Source organism: Rhincodon typus, chromosome 21 (assembly GCF_021869965.1).
Source record: "Rhincodon typus isolate 14 chromosome 21, sRhiTyp1.1, whole genome shotgun sequence".
Taxonomy (NCBI): domain Eukaryota; kingdom Metazoa; phylum Chordata; class Chondrichthyes; order Orectolobiformes; family Rhincodontidae; genus Rhincodon; species Rhincodon typus.
Genome location: NC_063352.1, coordinates 9,393,928 through 9,414,620, shown reverse-complemented (window position 1 = coordinate 9,414,620; position 20,693 = coordinate 9,393,928). Strand labels below are relative to the sequence as shown.

The 20,693-nt window shown below is 41.7% G+C and overlaps 1 protein-coding gene across 1 annotated transcript in view; it reads right to left on the bottom strand.

Annotated features, from left to right (window-relative positions):
* The window catches only part of grin2aa (glutamate receptor, ionotropic, N-methyl D-aspartate 2A, a), a 250,249-nt gene that overhangs the window by 66,332 nt on the left and 163,224 nt on the right, over positions 1-20,693 (bottom strand). Inside the window, exons 6-8 of the mRNA XM_048609677.1 lie at positions 16,035-16,240; positions 8,558-8,726; positions 8,212-8,365 (exon numbers count right to left, since the gene is read on the bottom strand). Coding sequence (XP_048465634.1) covers positions 8,212-8,365; positions 8,558-8,726; positions 16,035-16,240 — 529 coding nt within the window. The remainder of the gene's footprint in view (positions 1-8,211; positions 8,366-8,557; positions 8,727-16,034; positions 16,241-20,693) is intronic.

Below are 20,693 nucleotides of genomic sequence, written 5' to 3'. Positions count from 1 at the left end.
TAAAACTGAGAAGGCAGATGGGATTTAACACGATTGTTTAACAATAGGAAGTACCTTTAACATTGTACCAGCAAGACATGCTTTGGATCAAGGAATAGGAAACATGGGAAGTCATAAACAAATTTACTATGACAAAGCTTCCTCAGGCTTTGAATTCCCACAGTGAGAGTGGTCCTTGTTAAACTGATTCAGGATGAACCAAGGCCCCTGAACAGCCAACCTTCGTCACTGGGGCCTCAGTAAAAACCGCTCATTCACATATGGAGAGAGACAATGCTGCACATTGCCAAGGAGAGAGACTGAGTGGCAGATTATTTACTTTAATCTCAATACATAGAGAGGCTAACACTTTGCTTCAGGGATTTACGTTTGCTGAATAATAGTAATTTCAACACACACTGTACTACTTCACAACAATTATACAGGTTTTTTTTATGGACACAAGTGAACAACCTATCTTTGGGCTCTATGTCCAACTGTTTTTCCCTCTATGTGGGCTCTATTTTCACTTATTGTTTATTGTTTACAAAACATTAATTCTGATTTGTCTTCACAGATGCTGCCAGACCTGCTGAGATTTTCCAGCAATTTCTGTTTTTGTATCAATCTGTCATTACAATTGCATAGAAACAATGATATTGACTGTTTTACCATCAAGAGGCAGCTTATTAAAAAAAACTGGGCCCTTACACATGAAGGGCATTTTATTGCCTCGATTTGTGGATTTTGGATAGAAAGCTCTCATCTTGGTTAGCATCATCCCCTCCAAGTGACAAGGTGCCAATATGGATGGTGTTCATCATTTGGTACCATCTCACCGAAGGGGAAAGGTGCAAAATTTGCAAGATGTGTCCCGACAGTGCACTTCCGTGTTCAAAGTGCCAAGAGACGCATGAGAGAAGTCTGGAAAGCTGCTTTCTAAATTAAAAAGCCCAAATGGAAAGACAACAAAAACACTTTCATTTATGTAGCACCGTTAAAGTGGCAAAATCATCCAGGTTCCTTCACAGGGACATAATCAGACAGAAGTAAAGACTAAACTTAAAAGGCTGGTATTAGGAAGGGTGGGGAAAAGTCTGTTCAGAAGGAAGATTTGATGGGGGTCTTCAAAGAATAGTAGTGAGGTGGAAAAGCCAAGACATTTAGAGAAGGCATTGCAATACTGAGGCTGAAGTCAGCGGTGAAAGAAATGGAGGATTGGAGCAGGGCTGAATTCTCAAAGAGTCATAAGGCTGGAGAGAATAGGACGAATTATATGAGGCGTCAGATTCCCATGCCCTCTTCAGACCAATCGCTAAAAAATTGGGCAGTTGGGGAAGGGTCTGTTACTGAGAACATCAGCCATCCCACAGGTAATTAACAACCAATTGTCCATTATCAGACGGAGGCACAATTTCCACATCAGTGGGGACTTATCTAGCTAGCCAGGGTACCCTATTTGAGAATTAATGTAATCCAATGGATATGATCCTGGGGCACATTTGGGTGGGTTCATGTATCTTTGGAGGGTCAGGTACCCTTAGGGATGTTCTTCAGTTATCCCTTGGGATTATTAATGGTAAAGAAGATTGTGTCTAAAAGATACATAAATCCCTTGGAACTGTAAAGCTGTCAAAATAGTATGCAATTTATCAAGAAATGTCAAACTTGTCAGGAACGATCAAGATGCATCAAACCTGTCACCGACTGCAAAAGTTTTTTTCTCAATGTGGTGTAGGTTGCAGTATAAAACTATATATAACAGAGCTTTGCTTTTCTCTTGTGTGCATGGGTACTGGTAGATACTAGGTGAGTTGGCATGGTAGGTGAAGGCAAACAGGTGGAACTGTGTAGGTTGGCATGAGCTGGGACTAAGTCAGCTTAGGGGGTATGAACGGCAATACAGGATTGGTAAAGTGTTATAGGGTGGCATTGGGTAAGAGAGGCCATTGGAATGGGTAGAGAGGATTAGGTTACAGGTGTTGGCATGGATGGAGCATGGATAGTGTTTCGGCAAGGGAAACTTGAGGGGTAAGGATTAGGGGAGTGTTTCATATTTTATTCTTTGGACATTATATTGGAGCTCCAGCCAGGCATTCTGCCCAGCTAAACTCAGCAACTGGCAGCCTTCTCTGCATTTCCAAGGTCTCCTGGTTTGGTTGGAATCTAGCTAGTCCTCCTGATTCAAAAACAGGGGGTACAGGTGGCTCGGGATCACGGAGCTGGGAATTCGACCCTGTCTACATATCCGACTTACGTAGCTTCAATGATTGCAACCTCGTGTTGTCAGGTCTGCGCCCCTTGGGGTGATGATGAGGGACACGACAAAGTGGGTGAGAGTAAGAGTGTTGCTGAGGGCATACGCAGAGTCAAGAAAATGATTAAGCAGATTGATGGATTGTCCGTCCACTCGCTGTGTTGTTTCACAAAGGCAAACAGTTGTAAGTGGTTGTAATAAACTTTGAAGAGATTTGGTGGCTAGGGATAAACAGGAATGGTCAGATTTGGCCTTGTCTGTACATGGCAGTAAAAGTGGAAGACAGAGCAAAAAAAACATAACAATGGGTCAGCAATTGAAGATAAATCATGGAAGTGGCAAAAGGAAAATAACACTTTGCTCATGTGCCATGTTGCAGTCCTAAATATGTCAGAATGGTTGGAATAAAACTACATTTCACAACACTATAGGAACGTTTTGTATCCTATTTGATTTTTCATCACTTTAAAATCATTTCACCTCCTGTCCAAAAAAGTATGTCCAAAGTGTCTGGAAGTAAAACAGTTTCATAAATGGCCTACATTTCAGAAGATATTAAATCATCGAGTAGTCTGACATCACCTGACACCTCCCTCAGGTCAGCTATGATGGATCAGATGCAGAATTGGGAATGGAGTGTGCAACAAAATCACCCACCCACGACTTAATAAAGAACAATCCAATGCTTTCTCGAACTGTGACAGCTCTGAACAGTGACAAATATGGTACAATGTCCGGGGTGAGTTTAACCATGAACTTTCAGCATGGATTTGTGAGAAGACTACATTCTTTTGATTTATGACTCATAACACCTTCGACCGAATCACAAATTCCTTCTTTTCAACGTGCAAACAGAACATAGAACATAGAACAGTACAGCACAGTACAGGCCCTTCGGCCACGATGTTGTGCCGAACTTTTACCCTAATCCTAAGGTCTATCTAACCTCCACCCCTACCTTATACTATCATCCATATGCCTATCTAATAGCCGCTTAAATGCCCCTAATGAGGCCAACTCCACTACCCTCTCCGGCAATGCATTTCACGCCCCTACCACTCTGAGTAAAGAACCTACCTCTGACATTTCCCCTGTATCTATCTCCACTCACTTTAAAACTATGCCCCCTCGTAATTGCTATCTCCACTCTAGGAAAAAGTCTCTGGCTGTCCACTCTAGTATCTATACCTCTGATCATTTTGTACACCTCTATCAAGTCACTTCTCATCCTTCATTGTTCTAAAGAGAAAAGCCCTAGCTCTCTCAACCTTTCCTCGTAAGACCTTCCCTCCATTCCAGGCAACATCCTGGTAAATCTCCTCTGCACCTTTTCCAACGCCTCCACATCTTTCCTGTAATGAGGAGACCAGAACTGGACACAATACTCCAGCTGTGGCCAAACCAGGCTTTTGTATAGCTGGAGCATAACTTCACAGCTCTTGAACTCGATTCCTCTGTTAATGAAAGCCAACACACCATACGCCTTCTTAACAACTCTATCCACCTGGTTGGTAGCTTTCAGGGAACTGTGGACATGAACCCCAAGATCCCTCTGCTCCTCCACACTGCCAAGAATCTTTCCATTAACCCTGTATTCTACTTTCAAGTTTGTCCTTCCAAAATGAATCACCTCACACTTTTCAGGGTTAAACTCCACCTGCCACTTCTCAGCCCAGCTCTGCATCCTATCAATGTCCCTTTGTAACCTAGAAAATCCCTCCGCACTGTCCACAACACGACCCACCTTCGTATCGTCCGCGAACTTGCTAATCCACCCTTCCACTCCCTCATCCAAATCATTTACAAAAATCACAAATAGAAGAGGACTCAGGACAGATCCTTGTGGTACACCACTCGTAACTGAGCACCATGTTGAATATTTTCCGTCCACTACCACCCTTTGTCTTCTAAGGGTCAGCCAATTCTGAATCCAATCCGCCACATTTCCCCCTATCCCATGCCTCCTTACCTTCTGCATGAGCCTACCATGGAGAACCTTATCAAACGCCTTACTTAAATCCATGTACACCACATCCACTGCTCTACCTTCATCCACTTGTTTGGTCACCTCTTCAAAGAATTCAATAAGGTTTGTGAGACATGATCTACTCCTCACAAATCCATGCTGACTATCACAAATCAAACTGTGCCTTTCCAAATGATCATAAATCCTATCTCTCAGAGCCCTTTCCAAAAATTTGCCCACCACTAATGTAAGACGAACTGGCCTGTAATTTCTGGGGTTATCCCTATTCCCTTTTTTGAACAAGGGAATGACGTTTGCCTCTCTCCAATCTTCTGGCACCACACCCGTGGACAGTGAGGACAAAAAGATCATCGCCAAAGGCCCTGCGATCTCTTCCCTCGCTTCCCATAGAATCTTTGGATAAATCCCATCAGGCCCAGGAAACTTACCTATCTTCAACTTCCTCAAAATTCCTAGCACATCTTCCTTACTAACATCGACCTCCTCTAGCCTACCAGCCTGTTTCACACTGTCCTCCTCTACAACTAGGTCCCTTTCAGTTGTGAATACTGAAAAAAAGTTTTCATTAAGGACCTCTCCTATCTCTTTAGGCTCCGTGCACAAATTCACTTTACAATCCTTGATCGGCCCTACCATTTCTCTGGTCATTCTCTTATTCCTCACGTACGTGTAAAAAACCTTGGAGTTTTCCTTGATCCTATCTGCCAAGGTTTTCTCATGCCCCCTTATAGCTCTCCTAAGCTCTTTCCTCAGCTCCTTCCTGGATAACTTGTATCCCTCTAGAGTCTTTTCCGTTCCTTGTTTCCTAAACCTTACATAAGCATCCTTCTTCCTCTTAACCAGTCTTGACGACCTCTCTTGAGAACCAAGGCTCCTTCACTCGACCGCATCTTCCCTGCCTGCTAGGGACAAGCATATAGAGCACACGCAGTATGCATTCCTTAAACAATCTCCACATTTCAATAGTGCTCTTCCCTGACAGCATCTGTTCCCAATTTATGTTACCCAGTTCTTGCCTAACAGAATTGTAATTACCCTTCCCCCAATTATAAACCTTACCCTGCTGTATGTACCTATCCTTTTCCATGACTGTTGTAAAAGTAACAGAGTTATGATCGCTACCGCCAAAATGCTCTCCCACCAACAGGTCTAACACTTGGCCCGGTTCATTGCCAAGCACCAAATCCAAAGTGGCCTCTCCTCGTGTTGGTCTATCTACATACTGTGTCAGGAATCCTTCCTAAACGCATTGGACAAAATCTGCTCCATCTAAACTATTACAACTAAAATGTTTCCAATCAAAATTTGGAAAGTTGAAGTCACCCATGACTACAACCCTGTGACTTCTGCACCTTTTCAGTATCTGCCTCCCAATCTGCTCCCCTACTTCTCTGCAACTATTAGGGGGTCTGTAAAAAACCCCCAACAAAGTGACTGCTCCTTTCTTGTTCTGGACCTCAACGCAAACTGACTCTGCAGACATATCGTTCTCGAACTGCCTTTCAGTAGCTGCTATACTAGCCCTGACTAGCAATGCCACTCCCCCGCCTCTTTTACCACCCTCCCTATTTCTTTTAAAGCCTCTAAATCCCGGAACTTCCAACAACCATTCCTCTCCCTGAGTTACCCAAGTTTCTGTAATGGTCACAACATCGTAGTTTCAAGTACCGACCCATGCTCTAAGTTCATCCGCCTTATTTCTGATACTTCTGGCATTGAAGTATACACACCTCAAACCATCTCTGTGTCCACAATTACGCTCCATCTACCGCATTTCTTTATAAACAACCTCACTCCCTGTTGTGTCCGTTGGAAGGCTGAATACCTCATCCTCTGAATTATAAGTCCGGTTCCCCGTCCCCTGTCAATCTAGTTTAAAACATCCTGTATAGCTCGAGCAGACCTCCCTCCCAGGATATTTGTGCCCTTCCGGTTCAGGTGCAACCCGTCCTTACTGTACAGGTCCCACCTTCCCCAGAATGTGCTCCAATTATCCACATAATGGAAGCCCTCCCTCCTACCCCAGCCCTGTAGCCACATGTTTAGCTGCACTCTCTCCTTATTCCTTACCTCGTTATCACGTGGCACTGGTAGTAATCCCAAGATAACTACCCTGTTTGTCCTGGACTTCAGCTTCCAACCTAACTCCCTGTACTCGTTTTTCACATCCTCAGTCCTTTTTCTACCTATGTCATTAGTACCGATGTGTACCATGACAGCTGGTTGCTCACCCTCCCCCTTAAGGATCTTGAAGACATGATCCGAGACATCACGGACCCTGGCAGGCGGGAGGCAACATACCATCCGTTCATCTCGTTCACGTCCACAGAACCGCCTGTCTGTGCCTCCTTACTATTGAATCCCCCATTACAATTACTCCCAGCTACCTTTTTCCTGTACCTTGGGTGTGATCACCTCCCTGTAACTCCTCTCTATCACCCCCTCAGCCTCCCGAATGATCCAGAGTTCATCCAGGTCCAGCTCCAGTTCCCAAACGCAGTTTTTGAGGAGCTGGAGTTGGGTGCACTTCTTACAGGTGAAGTCAGAGGGGACACCATGTGTGACCCTTACCTCCCACATCCTGCAAGAGGAGCATGCAACTGTCCTCGCTTCTATTCCCCCTACTCTAGATTTCCAGAAGAATTAAGAAAAGAAGCCGTACCTTCCCGACCCTCCACACAGTCTTTTTTTTGGTTTGAGGAGGAGGATGGGTGGGAGACACTACACGTGTCGTGTTTCGGGTTTAGCCAATGCCCGAATATATCGGTTCCTTCCTGGCTCGCGTTCTCTCCACACACCCACCGCTGAAAACAAGAAGGCCGCTGCTGCACGAGGTAAGTTTTTATACAGGGAAATAACAACTTTACCTTCCCATCAGCACTCTGGCTCGCACTGTTGCCGCTGAAAACAAGAGGGTTGATCCACTCCTCATAAAAGTGGTCCAGCAGTTTAGCAGCTTTGATTTTGTCCTAAAGCGCAACTTAGGGAGGGACAGCGTGGTCCTTGATCCTTTAACTAAAATTTGCCAGGGGTGGGTTTGTAATCCAGCCATGATCCAATCATTGCTGTGCAGCAATTTAACACACATTAATTGCTTTAAGGCACGACCACTGCCCTTTCTCAGGAGGATGCCCTGCCTTGGAAAGCTGTCTGTCATTCAGACAGCTAGCAGCTCTGACATCCAAGCAGTTCCAAAAAGGAATAGTAAGCACTGCTGGGATTACAGGCGATCCCACCATACCAAGGAACCCAGAGTCTGGGGTCTGAGTGACGAGGGCACAGAGCCATGTGTTTTTGGTGTCTTGAATTTCCCTATCACCATGTAGGTTGTGCCATGTTGTTTAAGCCCTTGCTGGAAAGCTACAGCAATAACTTTCCCAAGCCGGAGATGTCCTCCACTCCCTCTCTCCTGTCCCAGTTGCTGGTGATGGAATTGAATGTACCACACAGAAAGAGGCTATTCAGCCCAACAGAGCTCTGCTGGTGTTTCTCTGACACTTGAGCATTTAAAAATAAACCTGCAGTCAATCACCCATGCCATGGATTAATTCACCAAGGGGCAGTGCAGCAATAACAAAATAGGGGTGGGTGTGAAGACAGGGAGAGGATTAAATTAAAAAGGGGTTGAAGGGAGAAATCACTTGACCATTAACAGTACAATGACATTAATTAAAGCAGTTTGCCCTGACACATCAGTGGGATTTTATGTCTGCAAAAAATCGGGGTGGTTAGCTCAGTTGGCTGGATGGCTGTTTTGCTACACAGAGCAAGACAGGTTCAATTCCTGCACCAGCTGAGGTAACTATGAAGAACTATCCTTCTCAACCTCTCCCTTCACCTGAAGCATAGTGACCCTCAGGTTAAGCCACTCACCAGTCATCTCTCCCTACTAAGAGGGTAGAACGATGGCAACTTTAGCTTTACCTATCAAGCAACCATAGATAAGGGAACATGCAGTACCAGATAATAAAACCACAAAAGCATTTACCTAAAAACGCAGAGGGGGAAACTGTGCCATTGCTCCGAGATACCATGACACTGATTCCTGTTTCCACAAACGGTACCGAAAAGTCAACAACTTCAGATCTCTCCTCATTAATGGTCAGTGAACCAACAGCCATAGCTGCTCTTTGATACATCACCTGGAGGAAATGCAGGTAATGACAAAAAAAGGAAAGAAGCAGAGTTAGCTTAAAGCACACAGACTCTGGAGTTTTTCTTCATTTGAGTCGAGGGGTGTTTTATTGGAGGGCTTTTCTTATGTGTTTACTAATGCATTCTAATCCTTAAGTTGCAAAGCTTCTTGCGACTGTTTATTACCTAAAGCGACTTACATCACCAACCAATCCATTCCATACACCATTGATTTTTTTGCCATGCTTCCCGTTTGACACCAGGTACAGATCATACGTGAATTTCACAGCCTTTGCAAGCTTCTTCAATATGTCGATGCAAAATCCTTTGCAGCATTTCTTCACATAGATCCCCTTGTCAGTGGAATTGCTGATAACAGAAGTAAATAAACAATGAGACAGGAGTAACAAATGAATACCTGAATATTTGATGCCACTGTCAAAACATTTGTAGTCAAACTGATTTCAGGCTAATTACCCTGACCAGGAAATCAGAGTAACTATAGTCATGATGTGGCTGCATAAAACACCATCAAATTCTTCTGTCTGTCATTCTAACTAAGGCATCAATGAGTTACAGCAAACACCACTTTTAAATTGGTGATAAGGTGAAACTTACATAACTGTGTCAAGTGTTCAAATGATGATATTGAACACAGTAAATTCAAGACCTGCACGTGTGGCTTCCATTCATAACTAAATCTTTCTGTACTTTGCAAAATAAAGATACACACAATCAGTCAAAAATATGACTGATCATGTTACGTTCGATATTCAATTTTCTGGTGAGCAGTAAATTTTTAAATAAACAGTATTTGCTTGAAATTTTGAATCTTCTAAAATGTTCCAGACCTTTCTGAATCCTCACTCCCAAAACTGGATATGTTGGGGCTGGCTCAGAGGTTCACATTTCAAAAGTCTGAGGAAGGAAGACAGTCCCAAATCTGGCTGCTTTTAATTTTAATGGAGGTCGAAGCAGGAGTAAGTGATAAATCCCTTCATTGAAAGCGTGTTTTAATGGGTCTCCCTGTCTTCATTTTGGCAATTATTTTATTTGTAACCACAGGAGTGTCCCAGGTCTTGGGAAACCCAACAGGGAAAAGGAGATGAGAAGGGATGATTGCATGAGGGTTACAACACTGCTTCTTAGCCACAAGGAGCAGCCCCAAAAGACATTTTCTAATCAAATTATTCAGAGAAGTTACGACACACTTTTGGAGCAGGTGGGACTTGAACCTGGACTTCCGGGCTCAGCTTTTGGGACGTTACCAATGTGCTACATGAGCACCTACCCTCACCTGTATAAACTATATGCTATCACCTATGCTCTCCTCCACTAGCAAACCCCACCCAATCAATACTGGACATCCTTGAACACAACCTATTCCCATCAACCATCACTGGGGGCTTCATTAGGATTCAGTCGTAATTGGGTTTCACTTCATCACCTGGAAACAGACAGCCCCATGGAGAGGTAATGGCCTAGTGGTATTATCACTGGACTGTTAATCCAGAGACCCAGATAATGTTCTGGGGACCTGGGTTCAAATTCTGCCACAGCAGATGGTGGAATTTGAATTCAATAAATATCTGGAATCATGAGTCTCATGATGACCATGAATTGATTGTTGGAAAAAGCCATCTGGATCACTAATGTCGTTTAGGGAAGGAAACTGCCATCCTTACCTGGTCTGGCCGACACGTGACTCCAGACCTGCAGCAATGTGGTTGACTCTTAACTGCCCTCTGAGCAATTAGGGATGGGCAACAAGTGCTGCCTAGACAGTGATGCCCTCATCCTGTAAATGAATAAAGAAATAAACTCCCTCTCCACACCGACTAGTCTACCGTTCTCAGCTCTGCTGAAATTCAACCTGGTGCCATGGGAACTCCCTTCCCAAAGGTCTCCTCCTGGCCAATCAGGCAGATTGTGGGCAAGAAACCTATAGAGAAAAGATACACATCTATGCTATGGGGGAATGCTACATTGCATGTGCTTTTTTTTCTTGCTGGCAGTCTCCCATCCAAAAAGCCAGCCTGATTGAAAGGTCTGGCTTCCAAACCAGTAGGGAAGATTGGAACAGGTAGGTCTGATCCCAAACACTGAAAGTGGGATCCCAGGCTGTCCAATCTGCATCAGTGGTAGTCTCTATTGGGGAGTGATTAAATGGGATTAAGCTCGAGGAGCTGATAAGGAACACTTCAGTTTCACAATCGGTCCTATAAAGGCACTTTTATTCCCATTATGTGTCCATGGGGAGTAATCATTGTTGGAAAGAGCAGTACTTGTTTTCCTATTCCTAACTGCCCTTGAACTCAGTGATCTGCTAGACCATTTCAGAGGGGCAGTTAAAAGTCATCCACATTGTTGTGGGTCTGGAGTCACTTGTCTGTGAGACCAGGTGAGGATGGCAGATTTCCTTCCTTAAAGGACTTTCGAGAACTAGATGGGCTTTTCTTCTACCAGAATCAGTTAGGGTCTCCACTACTAGCTTTTCATTTTACAGTCATTATATAATAACTTTTAATCCCATATTTATTAAATTTGAAATCCCACTGGCTACCATCGTGAGATTTGAATTCATGTCACTTGACATAATGGTAATATCACTAGCCTGTGCTTCTGGATTATCAGTCCAGTGATCATCCCTTTATTTTCTTCCAAAGCTGTCAACACCTTCCATTAACTGGCCAGGGTGAAACCAGAAAATCAGGTTAAAAACAGAGTCTGTCATAGAGTTTTAGAGTCATAGAGTCATAGAGCTTGGAAACAAACCCTTTGGTCCAACCAGTCCATGCCGACCATCATCCCAAAATAAACTGGTCTCACCTGCCTGTACTTGGCCCATATCCCTCCAAACATTTCTTATTCACATACTTATCCAAATGTTTTTTAAATGTTGTAACTGTACCCACATCCGCCACTTCTGAAAGTTCATTCCACACACGAACCATTCTCTGTGTAAAAAAATTCCTCATCATGTCTCTTTGAAATCTTTATCCACAGACCTTAAAAATAAGCCCTCTAGTCTTGAAATCCCACACCCTAGGGAAAAGATACCTGCCATTCATCTTAGCTATACCCCTCATGATTTTATAAACTTCTATAAGGTCACCCCTCAAACGCTTATGTTCCAGTGAAGAAGGTTCCAGCCTATCCAGCCTCTCCTTCTAATTCAAACCCTCCATTCCCAGCAACTTTCTCCAGGGCGACCAAAACTGCACACAGTACTCCAAAAGAGGCCTCATCACCCTTCTGTACAACCTTAACATTACATCCCAACTCCTACACTCAAATGTTTGAGCAATGAAGGCAAGCGTACTAAATGCCAATTCTGTAAACACATTCCATTTGAAAAAAAAAGCACATGTGTTCTTTTTGTGTTTTTGACCACTAAAGAACCAAAATGAATCAAAAGAAAAATTTTATCCCACTGAAATGTAATAACTAGAAGAAGTCTAGAAGAAAGCTTGCCATCTCAGAAGCAGCTGCAAGATCCATGCTACTCTCATTTTAGCTTACAGCCTCATCAAAGATCATTAAATGGCCATCCAGTCTCCTTCCCATCATATAGAGCCTGAGGAGATCTCTGAGGGTCTGGAAATCATATACTCCATAGCTGAATTTCTCAGCCTATATAAGTACTTTACGCTGAAATTCTCCAGAATTTCAGTGAATCTTCTCCTTCCCACCACACCAGTTTTCAAACATAGCATACCTAGGCCTATTTGGAAACTAAAGCCTTTAAATGGCCCTGTTAACAACAAACGGGTTAGACCCATCATATAACTCTGCCGTAATTGCATCAGATTCCGCAATCAATGTTCTGTTTCTGTGCCATTAGTTATTATGTAGGGACAAGAGTTTCCCTTGGGGGCATTTCTGAGATGCAGAAAATTAATCACAGCCTCATAAATAGATTGTATTTCACACTTGAGAGCAATACTTGTACATAATAGGATGCAACCTGGAGAGGATTTCATTGGGTGGCAACTAGGAGGCCTCACTTTCTATGATGCCAACTACTCATCCTGTAACAGAGTTTCAATTTATGCTGTTCATGCTTATTCCTCTCAGTTCAATCCTGAGCTGCTTTCTTAGCCATTTTCAGTGGTGGGACACTATAATGTACACCTGTTGTGTCGATATAGTTGCCAACAACTCCATCATTGCAGCAGGTAGTCTTAGGCCACAATAATAACAGACTTCATGCGATTGAGTTGACCATATTTGAGAAGAAAGCTGGTTGCCAACCAGAAAGCTGAATGGACAACTTAAAAAGACAACTATAAAGACAGCCTGATCTGGAGTGTTGTTTTATATGGACATAAGACTTGGACTCAGGAAAGGTGAGGCCAACTTCCAAATAGTTTTCACATGTGAATTGAAGGAGGATGAAAAAAAAAATCAATTGGACAGAGGAAGTAACAAATGATGACATTCTGAGGAGATCGAATAAACAAAGAGATTTACTGAACACGGTTGAGGAAAGGCAGAGGATCTGGGTAGTGCACATCTCCAGAAGAAATTGTACTTGTAAGAGATGTTAGACAGAGCACATTTCACGGGGAAAGCACAAGATGAAGGACAAGAATATCAATGCCGAATGGTTCTTGGCAAATAAATAGAACGATGGAGTGTAAAAAGAAATGAAAATGATTCCACATGTCATCAGACAGCATGTACATGATGATGTTGATGGAAACTGGGATTGTGATCTAAGTTACAGAATCACCTTGTTATAATTAGGCTTTCATTTCTAAACAAAAGGTTTTAAATGACCTCTTAAATCCAACTGACCAGAGCACTTGTTTTCATGAGTAATTGATTTGTAAAATTGTAAAATTTTTCTCTCCTCTCTTGTGCAAGTATGTCAACGGTCATAAAGTTTCATCAAACTACATAGGATACACAGTGTAGAAACTGGCTACAAGAAACAACTAATGCCTTCCAGCACTTTTGCTCCACAGGATCCTCCACCATCGTTCTATATGTCAGCAAAATCCTCCATTCTCTTCTTCATATGTTTAACCAGCTTCCCAATAAACATGTCTAACTTATTTGCCTCAATAAATCTCTGCAGCAGCAAGTTTTTACCCTTGCCAATCCCTCAGTAAAGTTTCTTCTGAATGCCTCAGTTGGTTTCTTGGAGATTATCTTATACAGATGGCCTCTAGACATTCTCTTTTCATTAAGCTCTCTCTAGATCTACCCCATCAAAGGCTTTCATGATTTTAATACCTCTATTAGGTCATCCCTCAGCTTTCTCTTTGTTAGAAGAGTCCCAGAACATTAATTCTTTCCTAATTGTTATAACCTTGCAGTACAATCCTTGTAATTCTTTTTTGCACTATCCTCAGTGACCTTATTAATGTGGTGACCAGAACTGGACACAGTACTCCATGTATCATCTAACCAATATGGGTTTAGCATAATTTCTCTATTTTCAATTCCATCATACAAGAAATAAATGCTGATGTTTGGTTTTCATCTTTTTATGTTGCTTTTAGTGGTTTGTGTGATTGCACTTCCAATTACCTGTGCACATCCAGCCCACTTAAATAAGCAATGCTCAACTAAGTAATTAAATTTAGATCACTAACAAAACCTGTCTTACCAGATTCTTACTTAGACCTAGAGGCCTTCCAAACTTTAGCAATACATGATGCAGGCAAAACAAATGCTTACATGTTTGTATGGCTTGAGTTTTCCCGGAACAGATCATGAGCTGCTGCTTCAGAAATGCCACTCTCCATCAAGTATGGGTGACCACTCTTGCTGCCGGCCACAGTCAGATTGGAAGGATTTAAAGGCTGATAATCAACCTTTTGTCCCAGGTTACAAATACATCTTCCACCAGTACCATTGTGATGTGGGATTTAAACCCCGGAACTTTGGGCTCAGAGACAGGGACGTTATCCACACTGCCTTAAGGCCTACACCTGCTAGAGTACATCGATATTGTTTGCATCCTCAAAATCCTACTTAACCCCAAGTTGAGATTTCAACCCCATAGTGTGCCCTTTCAATGACAACCTTTTTACCATTCCTTTTATATTATCTTCCCCTGACCAGACTCAGTTCATCTCTCAATGAAACCCTTATTCCTGCCTTTATGGCTTCCAGACTCAACTAGTCCAAAGCTCTTCTGACTAGTCTCCATCCCCATAACTTTGCCTCATCCAGAACTTTGTTTTCTATATCCTCTTAGCCCACTAAGTGCTGTTTACTTATCACCCCTGTAACTTGCTGAATTATATTGAACTTTATATTTACACCATGTTATATTTAAAATTCTTCATCTTGCATTCAAGTCTCTCCATGATTTTGCTGCCGTTGGCCTTCTGCAGGAATGGTATGCATCAGTGAAGAGCAGAAGTGGTGAGAATGTGGATCTTGCTTCTACAGAGTGGAAGCAAAAAGCTTAAATGAACTTAAGGAGAGGTTATAGAGTCATACAGTTATAGAGATGTACAACATGGAAACAGACCCTTCGGTCCAACTTGTCCGTGCCAACCAGATATCCGATTTAAATCTAGTCCCATTGGCCAGCATTTGAATCATATCCCTCTAAACCCTGCCTATTCATATACCCATCTAGATGCCTTTTAGATGTCGTAATTGTACCAGCCTCCACCACTTCCTCTGGCAGCTCATTCCATATACACTTCACCCTCTGCGTGAAAAAGTTGCCCCTTAGGTCCCTTTTAATTCTTTCCCCCTTTTCCCCTCTCACCTCAAACATATGCCGTCTAGTTTTCGAATCCCCCACTCCGGGGAAAAGACCTTGTCTACTCACCCTATCCATGCCCTTCATTATTTTATTAATCTCTATAAGGTCATCCTCTTAGTCTCCAACGCTGCAGGGAAAATAGCCCCAGCCTATTCAGCCTCTCCCTACAGCTCAAACCCTCCAACCCTGGCAACAGTCTTGTAAATCTTTTCTGAACCCTTTCAAGTTTCACAACATCCTTCCTATAGCAGAAAGAGAATTGAATTGCATGCAGTATTCCAATGTCCTGTACAGCCACAATGTCACATCCCAAATTGTATTCTCAATGTATTGGCCAATAAATGGAAGCACACCAAATGCCTTCTTCACTATCCTGTCTGTTGTTTAATATGAGAGACAGAAAGGAGCAGATGGATACGTTTATAAAGTTAAAATAAGAAAGATATGAGGTAGCTTGAGTGTAGCAATAACCACTAGCATAGGCCTATTAGGCTGAATGGCTGAATACCAGTTTTAGTGCTGATAAGATGCTACATAATATTCAACAACTGGAATATGTTATTGACAGAAGACATGCAACTACAAAAGAACAGCCGTTCAGGAAAGTCTAAAGCAAAGTAAAACAAACTGCAGGTTCTGCAAATCTAAAACAAATATAGATAATTGTGGTAATGCTCAGCAGCTTCTGTGGACAAATAGTGGAATGAATATTTTGGGGCTGCAACCTTTGAAACAGAAAGATTAAAATCGGTTTGATTTGATACCTACAAACCTTTGTTTGGTTTAGCTCTGTTTCCTTAAACATGAACATTTAGGAGGTGTTCCCAAACATGCCAAGTGTGGAAGATTCCGTAAAGCATGCCACATTGTAAATGACTGGGGCGAGGTTTCTGACAATGAAATGGCTAACAAGAGAAATGAAAATGACCTCAGACCGTACTCACACAGCTTTGACATTTTTCCTGCATGGCACATTGCTTCTCGCACAGGTTCCAGTCAACTTATCCACGTCCTCCACAATGACAAACGGGGTTTCCTCCAAAGTGACGATAGTTAGGTGGTTGTCATCTACTTCACTATCTGCGAAGGAGTTAAATCTTGGCCACACTGGATATTTTAGTGCTAGACTATGGTTTTCCCACTTTCCAACCTGCAACATGAAGATGTTAAAGTCATTTACATGCGCATTCAATTTTACCAGAAATTTTTTATTCATTCATGAGATGTGGGCATTGGTGACTAAGATATAGGCAACTATTAGCAATAATTAACTACATTTATGTTGAGCCTTGAATGCAGTAGATCACCCAAGACTCTTTGCAGATTTGCCACCAAGGCACATAACAAGATATTAGCAAAGGTGATTTCCAAAGGTTGGTCTGAGAGGTAAGTTTTAAAGCGTTTATCTTACAGAAGGTAAAAGAAGTGAGGTGGTAAGTTTGAGAGTGGAAATTCTGAACATAGGGCCTTGCCAACTGGGATGGAAACCAGAAAATGCAGAAGAGGCCAGAATTGGAGGAGTGCTAAGAACTTTAGGCTTTATTGTTGGAGATCATTGACATAGGAAAACACAAGGCCATGGAGAATGCATCCTTCTACAGTGCAGCATAAACTTTATGATTCCACAGAAATCGCCAGCACCAGGTTACAATCCTAAGCAAGACATTAATTTATGACATAATCTGGTTAGGGGTCAGCTACTTTTTAGTTTAAGATAGTCAATGTAGGCATGTGGGATTTCAAACTAAAATAATAAAGTTACAGAATTCTGTTGTTTTGAACAAACAAAATAATATAAAGTTAAGAATGTAAAATAATCTACTGTAAGAATGACACCAAAATTGGCAGAGTTGCAGATCGTGGGGAAGATTGTCAAAGGATACAGCAGGAAATAGATAGATTGCAGATTTGGACAGAGGAATGGCAAATGGAGTTTAATGCGAGGTGATGCATTTTAGAAGATCAAATTCAGTTGTGAATTAAACAATGAATGGCAGAACCCTTCGTAGCATTGACATACAGAGGGACTTGGGTGTACAGGCCCACAGATCCCTGAAAGTGGCAACACAGGTGGATAAGGTGGTCAGGAAGGCATTCAGCATGCTTGCCTTCATCAGCCAGGGTACTGAATATAAAAGTTGGTAAGTTGTCTTACAGCTGTACAAAACTTTAATTAGGCCAGATTTGGAATTTTGCATGCAGTTCTGGTGACCACACTACCAGAAGGACATGGATGCTTTGGAGAGGGTGCAGAGAAGGGTTTACCAGGATGTTGCCTGGTCTTGAGAGTTTCAGTTATGAGGAGAGATAAACTCAGATTGTTTTCACTGGAAAGGCAGAGGCCGAGAGGCAACTGGACAGAGGTCTCCAAAATTATGAGAGGTATAAATAGGATGGACAATCAGGGCTTTTTCCCAGGGTGGCACAGTCATCGACAAGAGGGTACAGCTTCAAGGTGAGAGGGGAAACTTTAGGGGAGAAGTGCAAGGAAAATGTTTCACACAGAGGGTGGTGGATGCCTGGAATGCACTGCCAGCGGAGGTGCCAGAGGCAGGCACATTAGCAACATTTAAAGCCTATCTTGATAGACAGATGAATAAGAGGTCAACAGAGGGATAGAAACCACGCATGGACAATCAGTAGCAGGTCTAAATAAGGATTAGGAATTGGTGGGCCAAAGGGCTTGTTCATGTGCTGTATTGTGCGGTATTGTACATATTGTATTGTATTTTATAAGTTATTCTCTAATAAGCAGAATTAACATGAGGTAAGTATGGGTTGAAATACAAGTTGTAGTCAAACACTCCACAGAACACATCAAATAGCAAATGTTATTAAGAAAGATCCCATTGGTGCATCAGCAATCCATCCATACATCAGTGACACTGTGCGTCATCAAATGTCATTAAAAGTTTGGATCCTTCATATGGAATTCCAATTCTTCACTTTCAAAGATCTAGCTTCAGAAGGCCACTTTTCCAAATTGCATTGCTTCACCTTCTGTTGTATCTCCTCTCCTGAGATGATGTACCATGACATTTGCAAAGCTCTGCACTTGTCTCTAATCACTGGTATGATTAAAACTCTTTCATAGGCAGTTAGCTTCACTAATCAAGCACGGCCTCTGAGTTTCTCTGAGCTTTAATTTCTTAGCTGCATCAAGCAAACACTACTTGTGGGCTTCCTTCACCCATATGTTCGGCAGACTGCTTCCCTTAAATTCCACTGGGCTGATAAGTGAGGCTTCCGAGCCCTAACTGTGCAGTGGCATGGATGCAGCTAATGGCAGCACTTTAGCTACAAGTGGCCTCTTCTCTTACTCCAAAACTACTGTTAATTGACCGCTATTTTCTTGTGACCTGTTAAAATGCTCTCAGAGGGTCTTGCCTTTATTATTGGTTAGAACCAAATGTTACTAATGTTGGACATTCTTCTTCATGAATTTTACAATTCTCCAGCTAAGTTTCTTTCCGCAACTGCAAAATTGTGGACATACACAGACACACAGGGACACAGAGAAATGGATTTCATTAGGTCTTTCCCTCAGAAAAAAGGAAGATTTATAATGGCTTTGAAAATACAAGAAGTTCTTACTATTCTAAATTTCTGACAAATAACTTATCTCATACTATACTGAAAACACCTTTTCATTCACGCAGTCACAGATATTGTATTAATAAAGATTTAAAAGCAATTACATGTAATAAAAAAGACTGGCAGAGTTTAACATCATGGCATTCAAATAACTCAGCATTAGTGTTCCTTCTGTATGCCCTTTATTTAGTTCTGCAAAGAACATCAACAATTACAATGATTTTTCTCAATTGTATTTGTACTTTGTACTTTGATTTTCAATCTTTCTGGTGGAACCACAAACCAATACTCTGGCAAACTATCCCTCTGCATGTATGGATGCATTTTAGTGCTGTTATATGATAAAAATGACTTACACATGGGCTTCTCAAATTTAATTCAGAAGAATATTTTTTAACTCTTCTCTGTTAATGCAAACATGTTTTCAATTGATCCTTTAAGGTTTCTACAGAAGAAGTGTATGTAAGATTTACAAAGTACTTCAAAATTATCTTCTTCAAAACTTCCCGCCATATATTTGTTTACTTTCTTATTTTCCAATTCTTTCCCTGGTTATTCATTCAGCTGAGTAACTGCTCTGTTTGATTTTGTTTCTTCATTTCAGTGTCATTTATGAAACCCTTTCACAAATTTGACCACTTCCCATGAGCTTTCAGTTCATTGTAGACATGTTGCTCCATGTGTATTGATTAGTCTTTGGACTCGTTCAATGTACTCATCAATTCCTCAATCTGTTCCTTCAAATTTTCCTCAGGCACTTTCAAATTCTGGAGCTGCCCTTCAATTCTGGCAAGGGCATGATGGGCTGAATAGTCTCCTTCTGTTCTACATCATTCTATGATTCTATTACTGAGAATGTACTTGATTAGAGAGCTTTTTAGCCAGATTTAATTTAAGGCAATGTTTGGTGGCTAATAAATTATGCTAAGCCTTACATTTAGTCCTTTCTTCAACTTAAAATTAATGGAAATCATAATTTTAAGCTTCAAAATAACTAATTTATTGTTGCATTTGCATCAACTGGACAGTTACCTCATTGACTGTTAATATCCCTCCTTGCAGCCTTTCCTACTCCTCCCTTCTCCAGCAAATAGCAGAGACTGGGGCATTGAATATATCATTGATCAACAAGGGAATCAATTGTTAGGAGGGTAAGGCAGGGATAGAAGTTGAAACCACAATCAGATCAGCCACGATATCACTGAATAGTGGAGAAGGCTTGAGGGGCCAAATGGCCTGTTCTTCCTAATAGTTCTTATATCCTCTGATTTTTGTTCAGTCATTATTCTTCTGCCTCCAGTTTTATCTTTTAGCTGTTTTTTTTAATCAATGAATAGAATGCTAGGCTGCATTTCCAAGCAAGAACCTTTTATTTGTTAAAAATTTTAGTGGCTCAAATGTTCTGCCTCAGCAGAAAGAGCTAGGGACTAATCAAGGGCTGTTCATGGAGATTTGTAGAAGTCAGTTTACACTGGACTAAGTTAACCTGAAGGAAATACATTTACTAAGAGACTGCAGCAGATGTAGGATAATTGGGTTTTGAAAAGCACTTCAGTAAAGTGCTGCATAAGAGATTCTTGAATGCCAAAGCCCAAGAATTGAAAGAAGGAAATTGTAAAACCTTACTTCCAATTTTTTTACATTAAAACCATAGCATGGAATCATAATTTCAGAGTACTTGATACATAAAGAAATCATTAGGATATAAAATGTAACGACTTCAGGTGGCTGATAAAGCTAAAAAATCATGGAATTAAGTCTACATGGAGCAACATTTAAGAAGACGTTACACAAGAAGAGAATTAATAGGGAGAAAGTTGTGGACTGGAGCCAAAGTCATGAGTTCTAGCATGAAGCTAACTACAGTGCAATGAAAAGTGGACTGTTCTTTCCCTGTTGCCAGCACAAAGTTCTGGAACTCCCTTCTTAATAGCATTGTAGGTGTACCCTACACCACACAGACTGCAGTAGTTAAAGTAATCAGCTCTACCACCTATTCATGGGCATTG